This window comes from Phyllobates terribilis, unplaced genomic scaffold, assembly GCF_046119375.1.
Source record: "Phyllobates terribilis strain yellow unplaced genomic scaffold, ASM4611937v1 Scaffold_6__1_contigs__length_29720123, whole genome shotgun sequence".
NCBI lineage: Eukaryota > Metazoa > Chordata > Amphibia > Anura > Dendrobatidae > Phyllobates > Phyllobates terribilis.
The window spans coordinates 21,065,105-21,081,495 of NW_027362766.1; the positions used below are offsets into that span (position 1 = coordinate 21,065,105).

Here is a 16,391-nt window from a genome sequence, read left to right on the forward strand (position 1 = left end):
CTGTCCATTTTTTACTTCATTTTAGAGAAAAGTTATTTTGCATATTCTACATTATTTTCACAGTTCACTGGCTGCATATTATTCAACTGCAGTCCAGATAAGCAAGGTGTCTGTTTCAGGACCTGCAGGTTCTCTATCCTGCTTCTTCTAGTCACTCACCCATTAAAAGTAGACAAAAAATAAGTTTTCCTTCTTAAATGTATTATGAGAGTTATTTGTACAGATTTTTACAAAACTCTTGACATAATAAGCAGATTATTACATGGGATCAACGCAGTCCAACAATTATAATATTGCTGGTACTACTTACTGGTGTAGAGCACTGTCTAAGCAATGATCCCTGGGAAATAATGCAAATTAGCTGTACTTTTTTCGATGACTACAGTTCACTGGTTGCTTATTTGCAATTCAGAGAAGTGTCTGTTCCAGGTTTTGCAGGTACTGTATCCTGCTTCTCGAAGGCAGAGCTTGGTCCAACCATTTAAAGTAGACAAAAAAATATTTTTCTTACTAAACCCCTGTAACATAAAGGGAGCACAATATGAATAAAGACTTTCTTGTACAGATTTTTATAAAACACTACATATTTTCCAGTATAAAAGACCACTAAAATCAGTAATACTCTCCATAAAAGTAAAGCTGTCCAGTGCCATCAGAATCCGCCCTACATCTAATGGGAAACACAAAAAAAGCCTACTAACGCGCGTGCAACCCTTAACAGCAAAAAGGCATGTGCTAGGTGCTCCAATCCAAGAAAAGCTGCATTATCCTGCAATGCTCCATAACTCTTACACAGTAGAAACAATTAGCGAGATGAATCACTTTGTGGAAGCAGCAACATATCAATTCATTTAATTGACTCAACCTACATCCTCATAGGAAATGAAATGATTTATATTCCATCGAAATAGGATTAGATTCCATGGCCAAACCTTCATGTTTGTTTTTCCGTCATCTATACATCCTAATAGAACTCTACAAAAATAAATTTGTTTAAGGGGTATAGTATACATGTATTTTAAGAAGTATTTCAGGTCACGAGACCCCTGGTCAGGCAAGGAATTGCAGAATAATACAGATAAAAACATGTTTCACCAGTCTAAACCCGTGACAGGTGTGTGTTGGGGCTTTCTTAAAACATCAACAAAGGGTGGTTTTCCCAAATTCTATTGGGAAAATATATATTCTTGTACCGCGTTAGCCAGTAGATAGAAAAATATTTAGATTTGAGAGTCCTCAGTGGTTGATACCTTTTAATGGCTAACTGAAAAGATGGTAACAAATTGCAAGCTTTGGAGACTACGCAGGTCTCTTCATCAGGCTAGTAAGTTACTAGCCTGCTGAAGAGACCTGCGTAGTCTCGAAAGCTTGCAATTTGTTACCATCTTTTCAGTTAGTGGTTGATACCTTCTAATGGCTAACTGAAAAGATGGTAACAAATTGCAAGCTTTGGAGACTACGCAGGTCTCTTCATCAGGCTAGTAAGTTACTAGCCTGCTGAAGAGACCTGCGTAGTCTCGAAAGCTTGCAATTTGTTACCATCTTTTCAGTTAGTGGTTGATACCTTCTAATGGCTAACTGAAAAGATGGTAACAAATTGCAAGCTTTGGAGACTACGCAGGTCTCTTCATCAGGCTAGTAAGTTACTAGCCTGCTGAAGAGACCTGCGTAGTCTCGAAAGCTTGCAATTTGTTACCATCTTTTCAGTTAGTGGTTGATACCTTCTAATGGCTAACTGAAAAGATGGTAACAAATTGCAAGCTTTGGAGACTACGCAGGTCTCTTCATCAGGCTAGTAAGTTACTAGCCTGATGAAGAGACCTGCGTAGTCTCCAAAGCTTGCAATTTGTTACCATCTTTTCAGTTAGCCATTAGAAGGTATCAACCACTAACTGAAAAGATGGTAACAAATTGCAAGCTTTCGAGACTACGCAGGTCTCTTCAGCAGGCTAGTAACTTACTAGCCTGATGAAGAGACCTGCGTAGTCTCCAAAGCTTGCAATTTGTTACCATCTTTTCAGTTAGCCATTAGAAGGTATCAACCACTAACTGAAAAGATGGTAACAAATTGCAAGCTTTCGAGACTACGCAGGTCTCTTCAGCAGGCTAGTAACTTACTAGCCTGATGAAGAGACCTGCGTAGTCTCCAAAGCTTGCAATTTGTTACCATCTTTTCAGTTAGCCATTAAAAGGTATCAACCACTGAGGACTCTCAAATCTAAATATTTTTCCAAATTCTATCACAACTCTGCACAGGGTGTGTCAAAAGAGTTCAGACCAACAGAGGAAATGTAGAATTACATGGTGACAATATGGTTGAATGGCCATCCCCCTCGAAAGGGAGTCTCCTACAGAGCAGCGCTCCAATTTGGGTCCCAAGAAGTAGAGGGGTCCCACCGTGTAATTTCCATATGCCTTAGGCAGTCCATACCTTTGCTGATCACCCATATCGATCAGTAGCTCATCCACGTGTCTTTGGAGTTCATTTCGGTCCAGATGTTTCAATTTTTTTAGCTCGCTTTGGACGAAATACCAGAATTCCTTGGCCCCGTTATCTATTGCCCTTCGTAAGATTTCATGGTCTTTTCCCATGCCAGTCACTAAAATTAAAAAAAAAAAAAAAAAAAAGTTAAAAAACAACAAGTTCTTATTTCATTACTTCTTGTACACAAAATGGCTATTAACCATATCAATCATATTGAAATATCTTCATATAGACAGGGTTAAAGAGGATCTGTCACCAGGTAAGAAGGAGACCATTTTTCTCTTATTTGTTCCTGCCACTCCCCTGAGTATTCAGCTTATTTGTTGTTGTTGTTTTTTTTAAATACGCCATATGGTTCCAGAGATACGGGCCTCTTTTATTTTGTCCTCATTTTTGAGGTCGCTAGTAAGAGGCGTGGCTCCCAGGATCCTCTGGGGCGTGTCTTTAGGATGCTCTGCATAATTACCCTAAGAGCCACGCCCCTTGTTAAAGACCAGAACAATTAGCACTAAATTAAGGCCCACATCTCTGGAACTATATGGTGGAAATAAAAAAACAGAAAGTTGAATACTCACTCAGGGGAGCAGCAGAAACTAAATATGAGCAAAAACTGGCCATTTTTGGCCTGGTGAGAGCATGAAGGAGGTTAAATATGATTAATAAGGTGTTAAATTCCATATGAAGGTAATTAGATACTATGTGAAGTGGTAAAGTTGCATTAGGGTATTTCTAGCTGTCGAAAACACATCTGAAGGCTGGAATCAGACATCAGATTATCACAGTATGGATAGGACTACGGGTCTGCTGACCAGGGGCTGTGGAGTCAGTAAGCCAAACCTCCGACTCCACAGCACTGGTCACTACTGAGTGTGTCCATAAAGTGCAGCACTGGTCACTACTGAGTGTGTCCATAAAGTGCAGCACTGGTCACTACTGAGCATGTACATAAAGTGCAGCACTGGTCACTACTGAGCATGTACATAAAGTGCAGCACTGGTCACTACTGAGCATGTACATAAAGTGCAGCACTGGTCACTACTGAGCGTGTACATAAAGTGCAGCACTGGTCACTACTGAGCGTGTACATAAAGTGCTGCACTGGTCACTACTGAGCGTGTCCATAAAGTGCAGCACTGGTCACTACTGAGCGTGTCCATAAAGTCCAGCACTGGTCACTACTGAGCGTGTCCATAAAGTGCAGCACTGGTCACTACTGAGCGTGTCCATAAAGTGCAGCACTGGTCACTACTGAGCGTGTACATAAAGTGCAGCACTGGTCACTACTGAGCGTGTACATAAAGTGCAGCACTGGTCACTACTGAGCGTGTACATAAAGTGCAGCACTGGTCACTACTGAGCGTGTACATAAAGTGCTGCACTGGTCACTACTGAGCGTGTCCATAAAGTGCAGCACTGGTCACTACTGAGCGTATACATAAAGTGCAGCACTGGTCACTACTGAGCGTGTCCATAAAGTGCAGCACTGGTCACTACTGAGCGTGTCCATAAAGTGCAGCACTGGTCACTACTGAGCGTGTCCATAAAGTGCAGTACTGGTCACTACTGAGCGTGTACATAAAGTGCAGCACTGGTCACTACTGAGCGTGTACATAAAGTGCTGCACTGGTCACTACTGAGCGTGTACATAAAGTGCAGCACTGGTCACTACTGAGCGTGTACATAAAGTGCAGCACTGGTCACTACTGAGCGTGTACATAAAGTGCAGCACTGGTCACTACTGAGCGTGTACATAAAGTGCAGTACTGGTCACTACTGAGCGTGTACATAAAGTGCAGCACTGGTCACTACTGAGCGTGTACATAAAGTGCAGTACTGGTCACTACTGAGCGTGTACATAAAGTGCAGCACTGGTCACTACTGAGCGTGTACATAAAGCGCAGCACTGGTCACTACTGAGCGTGCACATAAAGCGCAGCACTGGTCACTACTGAGCGTGTACATAAAGTGCAGCACTGGTCACTACTGAGCGTGTACATAAAGTGCAGCACTGGTCACTACTGAGCGTGTACATAAAGTGCAGCACAGGTCACTACTGAGCGTGTACATAAAGTGCAGCACTGGTCACTACTGAGCGTGTACATAAAGTGCAGTACTGGTCACTACTGAGCGTGTACATAAAGTGCAGCACTGGTCACTACTGAGCATATACATAAAGTGCAGCACTGGTCACTACTGAGCGTGTACATAAAGTGCAGCACTGGTCACTACTGAGCGTGTACATAAAGTGCAGCACAGGTCACTACTGAGCGTGTACATAAAGTGCAGCACTGGTCACTACTGAGCGTGTACATAAAGTGCAGTACTGGTCACTACTGAGCGTGTACATAAAGTGCAGCACTGGTCACTACTGAGCGTGTACATAAAGTGCAGCACTGGTCACTACTGAGCGTGTACATAAAGTGCAGCACTGGTCACTACTGAGCGTGTACATAAAGTGCAGCTCTGGTCACTGCTGAGCGTGTACATAAAGTGCAGCACTGGTCACTACTGAGCATGTACATAAAGGGCAGCACTGGTCACTACTGAGCGTGTACATAAAGCGCAGCACTGGTCACTACTGAGCGTGTACATAAAGTGCAGCACAGGTCACTACTGAGCGTGTACATAAAGCGCAGCACAGGTCACTACTGAGCGTGTACATAAAGCGCAGCACTGGTCACTACTGAGCGTGTACATAAAGCGCAGCACTGGTCACTACTGAGCGTGTACATAAAGCGCAGCACTGGTCACTACTGAGCGTGTACATAAAGCGCAGCACTGGTCACTACTGAGCGTGTACATAAAGTGCTGCACTGGTCACTACTGAGCGTGTCCATAAAGTGCAGCACTGGTCACTACTGAGCGTGTACATAAAGGGCAGCACTGGTCACTACTGAGCGTGTACATAAAGTGCAGTACTGGTCACTACTGAGCATGTACATAAAGGGCAGCACTGGTCACTACTGAGCATGTACATAAAGGGCAGCACTGGTCACTACTGAGCTTGTACATAAAGTGCAGCACTGGTCACTACAGAGCATGTACATAAAGTGCAGCACTGGTCACTACTGAGCGTGTCCATAAAGTGCAGCACTGGTCACTACTGAGGGTGTACATAAAGTGCAGCACTGGTCACTACTGAGCGTGTACATAAAGTGCAGCACTGGTCACTACTGAGCGTGTACATAAAGTGCAGCACTGGTCACTACTGAGCGTGTACATAAAGCGCAGCACTGGTCACTACTGAGCGTGTACATAAAGTGCAGCTCTGGTCACTACTGAGCGTGTACATAAAGTGCAGCTCTGGTCACTACTGAGCGTGTACATAAAGCGCAGCCCCGGTCACTACTGAGCGTGTACATAAAGTGCAGCACTGGTCACTACTGAGCTTGTACATAAAGTGCAGCACTGGTCACTACTGAGCGTGTACATAAAGCGCAGCACTGGTCACTACTGAGCGTGTACATAAAGTGGAGCACTGGTCACTACTGAGAATGAACATAAAGTGCAGCACTGGTCACTACTGAGCGTGTACATAAAGTGCAGCACTGGTCACTACTGAGCGTGTACATAAAGTGCAGCACTGGTCACTACTGAGCGTGTACATAAAGTGCAGCACTGGTCACTACTGAGCGTGTACTAACCTAGGCCTCCCTTCACTTTGTGGCTTAATATAACTGTACAGGTGCATCTCACTAAATTAGAATATCACATAAAGTGCAGCACTGGTCACTACTGAGCATGTACATAAAGTGCAGCACTGGTCACTACTGAGCATGTACATAAAGTGCAGCACTGGTCACTACTGAGCGTGTACATAAAGCGCAGCACTGGTCACTACTGAGCGTGTACATAAAGCGCAGCACTGGTCACTACTGAGCGTGTACATAAAGTGCAGCACAGGTCACTACTGAGCGTTTACATAAAGTGCAGCACAGGTCACTACTGAGCGTGTACATAAAGCGCAGCACTGGTCACTACTGAGCGTGTACATAAAGTGCAGCACAGGTCACTACTGAGCGTTTACATAAAGTGCAGCACAGGTCACTACTGAGCGTGTACATAAAGCGCAGCACTGGTCACTACTGAGCATGTACATAAAGCGCAGCACTGGTCAGTACTGAGCGTGTACATAAAGCACAGCACTGGTCACTACTGAGCGTGTACATAAAGTGGAGCACTGGTCACTACCGAGAATGAACATAAAGTGCAGCACTGGTCACTACTGAGCGTGTACATAAAGTGCAGCACTGGTCACTACTGAGCGTGTACATAAAGTGGAGCACTGGTCACTACTGAGCATGAACATAAAGTGCAGCACTGGTCACTACTGAGCGTGTACATAAAGTGCAGCAGTGGTCACTACTGAGCGTGTACATAAAGTGCAGCACTGGTCACTACTGAGCGTGTACATAAAGTGCAGCAGTGGTCACTACTGAGCGTGTACATAAAGTGCAGCACTGGTCACTACTGAGCGTGTACATAAACTGCAGCACTAGTCACTACTGAGCGTGTACATAAAGTGCAGTACTGGTCACTACTGAGCGTGTACATAAAGTGCAGCACTGGTCACTACCGAGCGTGTACATAAAGTGCAGCACTGGTCACTACCGAGCGTGTACATAAAGTGCAGAACTGGTCACTACTGAGCGTGTACATAAAGTGCAGCACTGGTCACTACTGAGTGTGTACATAAAGTGCAGCACTGGTCACTACTGAGCATGTACATAAAGGGCAGCACTGGTCACTACTGAGCATGTACATAAAGGGCAGCACTGGTCACTACTGAGCATGTACATAAAGTGCAGCACTGGTCACTACTGAGCATGTACATAAAGTGCAGAACTGGTCACTACTGAGCGTGTACATAAAGTGCAGCACTGGTCACTACTGAGCGTGTACATAAAGCGCAGCACTGGTTACTACTGAGCGTGTACATAAAGTGCAGCACTGGTCACTACTGAGCATGTACATAAAGTGCAGAACTGGTCACTACTGAGCGTGTACATAAAGTGCAGCACTGGTCACTACTGAGCGTGTACATAAAGCGCAGCACTGGTTACTACTGAGCGTGTACATAAAGTGCAGCACTGGTCACTACTGAGCGTGTACATAAAGTGCAGCACTGGTCATTACTGAGCGTGTACATAAAGTGCTGCACTGGTCACTACTGAGCGTGTCCATAAAGTGCAGCACTGGTCACTACTGAGCGTGTACATAAAGGGCAGCACTGGTCACTACTGAGCGTGTACATAAAGGGCAGCACTGGTCACTACTGAGCGTGTACATAAAGCGCAGCACTGGTCACTACTGAGCGTGTACATAAAGTGCAGCACAGGTCACTACTGAGCGTGTACATAAAGTGCAGCACAGGTCACTACTGAGCGTGTACATAAAGTGCAGCACTGGTCACTACTGAGCGTGTACATAAAGTGCAGCACTGGTCACTACTGAGCATGTACATAAAGGGCAGCACTGGTCACTACTGAGCATGTACATAAAGGGCAGCACTGGTCACTACTGAGCGTGTACATAAAGCGCAGCACTGGTCACTACTGAGCGTGTACATAAAGCGCTGCACTGGTCACTACCGAGCGTGTACATAAAGTGCAGCACTGGTCACTACTGAGCGTGTCCATAAAGTGCAGCACTGGTCACTGCTGAGCGTGTACATAAAGTGCAGCACTGGTCACTACTGAGCGTGTTCATAAAGTGCAGCACTGGTCACTATTGAGCGTGTACATAAAGTGCAGCACTGGTCACTACTGAGCGTGTACATAAAGTGCAGCACTGGTCACTACTGAGCATGTACATAAAGTGCAGCACTGGTCACTATTGAGCGTGTACATAAAGTGCAGCACTGGTCACTACTGGTCAAAAAAATGACGTGCGGTCCCCCCTAATTTAATAGCTAGCAAAGGCTAGGCAGACAGCTGGGGGCTGATATTAATAGCCCAGGAAGGGAGCCATGAATATTGGCCCCCTCCCAGGCTAGAAACACCAGCCGTCAGCCGCCCCAGAAATGGCGCATTCATAGGATGCGCCAATTCTGGCACTTAGCCTCGCTCTTCCACGCTGCCCTGTAGCGATGGCAGTGGGTAATAGGGTTGGGGTTGATGTCAGCTTATAATGCCAGCTGATATCAAGCCCAGGTTAGTAATGGAGAGGCGTCTATAAGACACCCCCATTACTAACCCCATAGTCAAAGTTAAAAAAAACACAAACACCCAGAATAAAGTCCTTTAATTGAAATAAAGACACAATTCTTTATTGTTCTAAATTAAACCATACTTACCATCACGCCCATTCCAGCTGAAGCCAATGATCTCCTGCAATAAAAGAAAAATAATAAAGCAACCTCATCCTTACCTTTCCATGGTTCCCACGACAGCTTCAGCTCAGCTACATCGAGATGACAGGCTGGACCGCAGCAGAACGCTGCCATCCAGCCTGTCATCCCGCAGACACTGAGTAGAGCAGGCATGCTTGCGCTCTGCAGTGTCTGGCTGTGACGGCATCCAGATGAGCCGAGCTCATGTCCAATGAACTCAGCTCACCTCATGCACGTCACTGACAGCGTGGGAGAATTCTCCTGCACTCAGCACTTCAGCGTGAGAATTCTCCCACGCTCTCAGTGATGTGCATGAGGTGAGCTGAGTTCATTGGACATGACCTCGGCTCATCTGTATGTCGTCACAGAGAGACGCTGAGGAGCGCAAGCAAGCCTGCTCTTCTCAGTGTCTGCGGGATGACAGGCTGGATGGCAGCGTTCTGCTGCGGTCCAGCCTGTCATCTCGATGTAGCAGAGCTGAAGCTGTCGTGGGAACCATGGAAAGGTAAGGATGAGGTTGCTTTATTATTTTTCTTTTATTGCAGGAGATCGTTGGCTTCAGCTGGAATGGGCGTGATGGTAAGTATGGTTTAATTTAGAACAATAAAGAATTGTGTGTTTATTTCAATTAAAGGACTTTATTCTGGGTGTTTGTGTTTTTTTTAACTTTGACTATGGGGTTAGTAATGGGGGTGTCTTATAGACGCCTCTCCATTACTAACCTGGGCTTGATGTCAGCTGGCATTATAAGCTGACATCAACCCCAGCCCTATTACCCCACTGCTACCGCTACAGGGCAGTGGGAAGAGCGAGGCTAAGTGCCAGAATTGGCGCATCCTATGGATGCGCCATTTCTGGGGCGGCTGACGGCTGGTGTTTCTAGCCTGGGAGGGGGCCAATATTCATGGCTCCCTTCCTGGGCTATTAATATCAGCCCCCAGCTGTCTGCCTAGCCTTTGCTAGCTATTAAATTAGGGGGGACCCCATGTCATTTTTTTGGGGGGGTCCCCCATTTTAATAGCTAGTAAAGGCTAGGTATTCAGGTGGGGGCTGATATTAGTAGCCTGGGAAGCTCCGTGGGTATTACCCCCTTCCCAGGCTTCAAACATCTGCCCCAGCTGTCTGCTTAACCTCCGCTAGAGACTAAAATTAAGGGGAACCCCACGCCAATTTTTTTAATAATAAATCCTTTATTTTAATACTAAATGACAAGTACAGTAACCAACACTGTCACTGTACTTCTTATATATGTGACTGACATGTTTCTATCTATCTAATCTATGTGTGATGCTCTATTCCTTCTTGTCTAAATTGTCAGGTACCGGTGTATGCCGCTGCTGAATTGCCGGCTGGCTTTTTTAAAGAGAGTGTCTTCTGAGCAGTTTGTCAGCTTTTGGACACCTTTGAAGATGTTTTCTATGTGTTTCTATGTGTTTTTGTTTGCCTGCCATTGGTTTTAACGGTGTTCGACGGTGTTCTAAGGTGTTCGACGAACCGAACCGAACCCGAACACTACGGGGGTGGCTCAACACTAGAGGGGGATTTATTCTGTGTGGAGGGAGGGGGATTTATTCTGTGTGGAGGGAGGGGGATTTATTCTGTGTGGAGGGAGGGGGGATTTATTTTGTGTGGAGGGAGGGGGGATTTATTCTGTGTGGAGGGAGGTTTATTCTGTCTGGACGGAGGGGGATTTATTTTGTGTGGAGGGAGGGGGATTTATTCTGTGTGGAGGGAGGGGGATTTATTCTGTGTGGAGGGAGGGGGATTTATTCTGTGTGGAGGGAGGGGGGATTTATTCTGTGTGGAGGGAGGGGGAGTTTATTCTGTGTGGAGGGAGGGGGATTTATTCTGTGTGGAGGGAGGGGGATTTATTCTGTGTGGAGGGAGGGGGGATTTATTCTGTGTGGAGGGAGGGGGATTTATTCTGTGTGGAGGGAGGGGGGATTTATTCTGTGTGGAGGGAGGGGGATTTATTCTGTGTGGAGGGAGGGGGGATTTATTCTGTGTGGAGGGAGGGGGATTTATTCTGTGTGGAGGGAGGGGGATTTATTCTGTGTGGAGGGAGGGGGGATTTATTCTGTGTGGAGGGAGGGGGATTTATTCTGTGTGGAGGGAGGGGGGATTTATTCTGTATGGAGGGAGGGGGGATTTATTTTGTGTGGAGGGAGGGGGGATTTATTCTGTGTGGAGGGAGGTTTATTCTGTCTGGACGGAGGGGGATTTATTTTGTGTGGAGGGAGGGGGATTTATTTTGTGTGGAGGGAGGGGGATTTATTTTGTGTGGAGGGAGGGGGGATTTATTCTGTGTGGAGGGAGGTTTATTCTGTCTGGACGGAGGGGGATTTATTTTGTGTGGAGGGAGGGGGATTTATTTTGTGTGGAGGGAGGGGGGATTTATTCTGTGTGGAGGGAGGGGGGATTTATTCTGTGTGGAGGGAGGGGGGATTTATTCTGTGTGGAGGGAGGGGGGATTTATTCTGTGTGGAGGGAGGGGGATTTATTCTGTGTGGAGGAAGGGGGGATTTATTCTGTGTGGAGGGAGGGGGATTTATTCTGTGTGGAGGAAGGGGGATTTATTCTGTGTGGAGGAAGGGGGATTTATTCTGTGTGGAGGGAGGGGGATTTATTCTGTGTGGAGGGAGGGGGATTTATTCTGTGTGGAGGGAGGGGGATTTATTCTGTGTGGAGGGAGGGGGATTTATTCTGTGTGGAGGGAGGGGGGATTTATTCTGTGTGGAGGGAGGGGGATTTATTCTGTGTGGAGGAAGGGGGATTTATTCTGTGTGGAGGCAGGGGGATTTATTCTGTGTGGAGGGAGGGGGATTTATTCTGTGTGGAGGGAGGGGGATTTATTCTGTGTGGAGGGAGGGGGGATTTATTCTGTGTGGAGAGAGGTGGATTTATTCTGTGTGGAGGGAGGGGGATTTATTCTGTGTGGAGGGAGGGGGGATTTATTCTGTGTGGAGGGAGGGGGATTTATTCTGTGTGGAGGGAGGGGGGATTTATTCTGTGTGGAGGGAGGGGGGATTTATTCTGTGTGGAGGGAGGGGGATTTATTCTGTGTGGAGGGAGGGGGGATTTATTCTGTGTGGAGGGAGGGGGATTTATTCTGTGTGGAGGAAGGGGGATTTATTCTGTGTGGAGGGAGGGGGATTTATTCTGTGTGGAGGGAGGGGGGATTTATTCTGTGTGGAGAGAGGGGGGATTTATTCTGTGTGGAGGGAGGGGGATTTATTCTGTGTGGAGGGAGGGGGATTTATTCTGTGTGGAGGGAGGGGGGATTTATTCTGTGTGGAGGGAGGGGGGATTTATTCTGTGTGGAGGGAGGGGGATTTATTCTGTGTGGAGGGAGGGGGATTTATTCTGTGTGGAGGGAGGGGGGATTTATTCTGTGTGGAGGGGGGATTTATTCTGTGTGGAGGGAGGGGGATTTATTCTGTGTGGAGGGAGGGGGATTTATTTTGTGTGGAGGGAGGGGGATTTATTCTGCGTGGAGGGAGGGGGATTTATTCTGTGTGGAGGGAGGGGGTTTTATTCTGTGTGGAGGGAGGGGGGTTTTATTCTGTGTGGAGGGAGGGGGGATTTATTCTGTGTGGAGGGAGGGGGTTTTATTCTGTGTGGAAGAAAGGGGATTTATTCTGTGTGGAGGGATGGGGTTTTATTCTGTGTGGAAGCAAGGGGATTTATTCTCTGTGGAGGGGGGATTTATTCTGTGTGGAGGGAGGGGGATTTATTCTGTGTGGAGGGAGGGGGATTTATTCTGCGTGGAGGGAGGGAGGATTTATTCTGCGTGGAGGGAGGGAGGATTTATTCTGCGTGGAGGGAGGGGGGATTTATTCTGCGTGGAGGGAGGGGGCATTTATTCTGTGTGGACGAGGGGTATTTAGTCTCTGTGGAGGGGGGATTTATTCTGTGTGGACGAGGGGTATTTAGTCTCTGTGGAGGGGGGATTTATTCTGTGTGGAAGGAGGGGGATTTATTCTGTGTGGAGGGAGGGGGATTTATTCTGTGTGGAGGGAGGGGGATTTATTCTGTGTGGAAGAAGGGGGATTTATTCTGTGTGGAGGAAGGGGATTTATTCTGTGTGGAGGGAAGGGGATTTATTCTGTGTGGAGGGAAGGGGATTTATTCTGTGTGGAGGGAAGGGGATTTATTCTGTGTGGAGGGAAGGGGATTTAGTGTTGGAGGCAGGGGAAGGGAAGATTAACTGTAATGGGGAAGATTTGAAAACAAGTTTGAGGAGCAAGGGAGGGACAGGTGCAGACAGTATGGTGAGTGGGGTGGTGGGTGCGGACACAGTATGGTGAGTGGGTGGGTGTATGCAGACAGGATGGTGAGTGAGGAGATGGGTTGAGGACACAGTATGAGTAGCGAAAGTAAAAATGTATGCGAACACAGCATGTGGAGTGTGGGTGTTGGGATGTGTGCAGAAATATTATGGGGAGTTGGGGGGATGTGTGAAGTATGGAGAGAGAGGGTGTAAATATATGAGGAGACAGTATGGTTAGCAGTGGGATGTGAGAGAAGACAGCAGCATGAAGAGGGATGGGGAAACGTGCGAGGAGACTATTGAGGGGAATAGTGGGAGGAGACCGTATGGGGGGAGAAAAGTGTGTGTGGGCACAGAATAGAGACTGAGTAGTGTTGGGGGGGTAGCATGGGGGACCAGTGTAAGGGCACAGCTAGGAGGGGATAGTACGTTAAGGGGGGGGAGTGTAATGAGGGATCATAGTATAGAGACTGGGCCCAATAGGAGGGACACCGTGTGAGGGGACAGTGTGAAGAGGGGGCCCAGTACGGTAAGGAGAGGGCAGTATGAAGACGATGTACCATAAGAGGGACAGTACGTGGGTCATATTTTGTGCAGGGAATACAGTGAGGGGCAATTATATATTCAGGGGCTCAGTGTAGGGCAGATGTTTTTGCTTGCAGGCTCCAGCGGTCACCGCTCGGCCCCTTACGGTCCCCTGACATCGAGCTTCTCTTCTGCTTCTCTTACTTTTTCACTAAACATTGAGAGAATTAGGGAGAGCGGCTCGTCGGTACGTGACTAAGTGTGCAAACTGCATATGTGCTGGGGGGGGCGCCAAACTGAATTTCTACCCCGGATGCCAGAAAACCTAGATACACCTCTGGTACCAGGACTCATAAATCCAGCCTTCGCCACAGCTTAATAAAGCTTTTTAGGGCATTTACCCACTTTAACCAGAAAAGACAATCTTTGGGAACAATTATTATTATTTTTTTTTACCTAATCGCATGTATTTGGGGCTAAAAAAATAAAAAACATTTTTGCAATGAAGTTTTATTACAAATATTGCACTGTTTGGCTTATATGGACTTTTGTTCCTCTGGATATTCAACTTTGATGTGGTCATAAATCAGCTAAGAGGAGCCCAGAAAAATGAAAGTTACAAACTCTCCTATTGGACCATCAGAACCAGCTCACTGACCACTTCTCAGTTAACTTAGCTAGTAAAAGAGCTGGAGAGTAAAAAAAGAGCAAATAGGGTCTTATCCAACACACTTAATAGATATTAAAAACAGGATCTGCTAACCTGATGCAGTAAAAAGTGCTTGTTTTTACTTTTGCAATTTTTTGCTTGTTAAAATTAGCAGCCGTTCTTGAGATATTAACACTTTTCTTTTATTTACAGCTTGTTGCCTTGGAGCCCGACCACCGCTGCTGTCAGGCTTTTAAGCACAGTACAGAAGCTGGCTAGGATTAGAAGGTAACAGCGCCCTCCAGTGAACCTGGACATCTGCAAAACTACACCTACAAGCTCAATAGGAAAGAGCTTGTAAGCACTGAATGTTCGGTCTAAAAGGCAACGAGCTGTTAACAAGAAAAGTGGTGATATCTAAAGAACGGGTGACAATTTTAATAGGCAGTAAATTGCAAAATGACTTGATTTACAAGCTCTATCGGGGTTTCACCCATAAATGTGCCCATTACCTGGAGCCTCGTCACTCTGTGAAAAGGCACAAGCAGAAAGAACTACATGGTGCCCGTGTGGAGTTTAGTCTAAAACACGTTTTTTGACTTTCACTCTCAAGGATGGAGGACCTTTTATTTTTGCATCTACACGGCTATCCTATAACTGTCTATTTTTAATATTTTTTTTACCCAAGTCTTCTAAATTGAAGCATGAAGAAACTTTGCAACCAATCTATGGCTTGCTTCTACATCTACTCTGCAGATCTATGTGTCCCCGCGGTCACACACAACCTATCATCAGGATGGTCAATCTCTGCTAGGAGAAGAGCTCCTCATTTGATCACAGCCACAATTAGGTCACATTGAGTCACAGGTGTTAAAATTGGATTATCCCCTACATTAAAAGTTATAATTAATGGACTTAAAAGTTAATTCAGGAAAAAAAAAAACCTAAACTCCCCTCCTTGACCGATGCAGCTTTTCTGCACTTGCTACAGATTCTCCCTGAACCAGCACCTCTACTCCGCAATCACTACAGCTTCCTCCAGGCACGGCACTGCTCCTCCACAATCGCCACAGCTTCCTCTGTGACCAGCACCGCACCTCCGCACTTGCTACAGATTCTCCCTGAACCGGCACCTCTACTCCGCAATCACTACAGGTTCCTCCAGGCACGGCACTGCTCCTTCACAATCGCCACAGCTTCCTCTGTGACCAGCACCGCACCTCCGCACTTGCTACAGATTCTCCCTGAACCAGCACCTCTACTCAGCAATCACTAAAGCTTGCTCCAGGCACGGCACTGCTCCTCCACAATCGCCACAGCTTCCTCTGTGACCAGCACCGCACCTCTGCACTTGCTACAGATTCTCCCTGAACCGGCACCTCTACTCCGCAATCACTACAGCTTCCTCCAGGCACGGCACTGCTCCTCCGCAATCGCCACAGCTTCCTCTGTGACCAGCCCCGCACCTCCGCACTTGCTACAGATTCTCCCTGAACCAGCACCTCTACTCCGCAAACACTAAAGCTTCCTCCAGGCACGGCACTGCTCCTCCACAATCACCACAGCTTCCTCTGTGACCAGCACCGCACCTCCGCACTTGCTACAGATTCTCCCTGAACCAGCACCTCTACTCCGCAAACACTAAAGCTTCCTCCAGGCACGGCACTGCTCCTCCACAATCACCACAGCTTCCTATGTGACCAGCACCGCACCTCCGCACTTCCTACAGATTCTCCCTGTACCAGCACCTCTACTCCGCAATCACTACAGCTTCCTCCAGGCACGGCACTGCTCCTCCACAATCACCACAGCTTCCTATCTGACCAGCACCGCACCTCCGCACTTCCTACAGATTCTCCCTGAACCAGCACCTCTACTCCGCAATCACTACAGCTTCCTCCAGGCACGGCACTGCTCCTCCACAATCGCCATAGCTTCCTCTGTGACCAGCACCGCACCTCCGCACTGGCTACAGATTCTCCCTGAACCGGCACCTCTACTCCGCAATCACTACAGCTTCCTCCAGGCACGGCACTGCTCCTCCACAATCACCACAGCTTCCTATGTGGCCAGCACCGCACCTCCGCACTGGCTACAGATTCTCCCTGAACCAGCACCTCTACTCCGCAAT

The 16,391-nt window shown here is 47.0% G+C and overlaps 1 protein-coding gene across 1 annotated transcript in view; it reads right to left on the minus strand.

Annotated features, from left to right (window-relative positions):
* FUT8 (fucosyltransferase 8) overlaps positions 1-16,391 on the minus strand; it is a 393,784-nt gene that overhangs the window by 179,603 nt on the left and 197,790 nt on the right. The window contains exon 5 of the mRNA XM_073637234.1: positions 2,432-2,600. Within this exon, the coding sequence (XP_073493335.1) occupies positions 2,432-2,600 (169 nt within the window). The remainder of the gene's footprint in view (positions 1-2,431; positions 2,601-16,391) is intronic.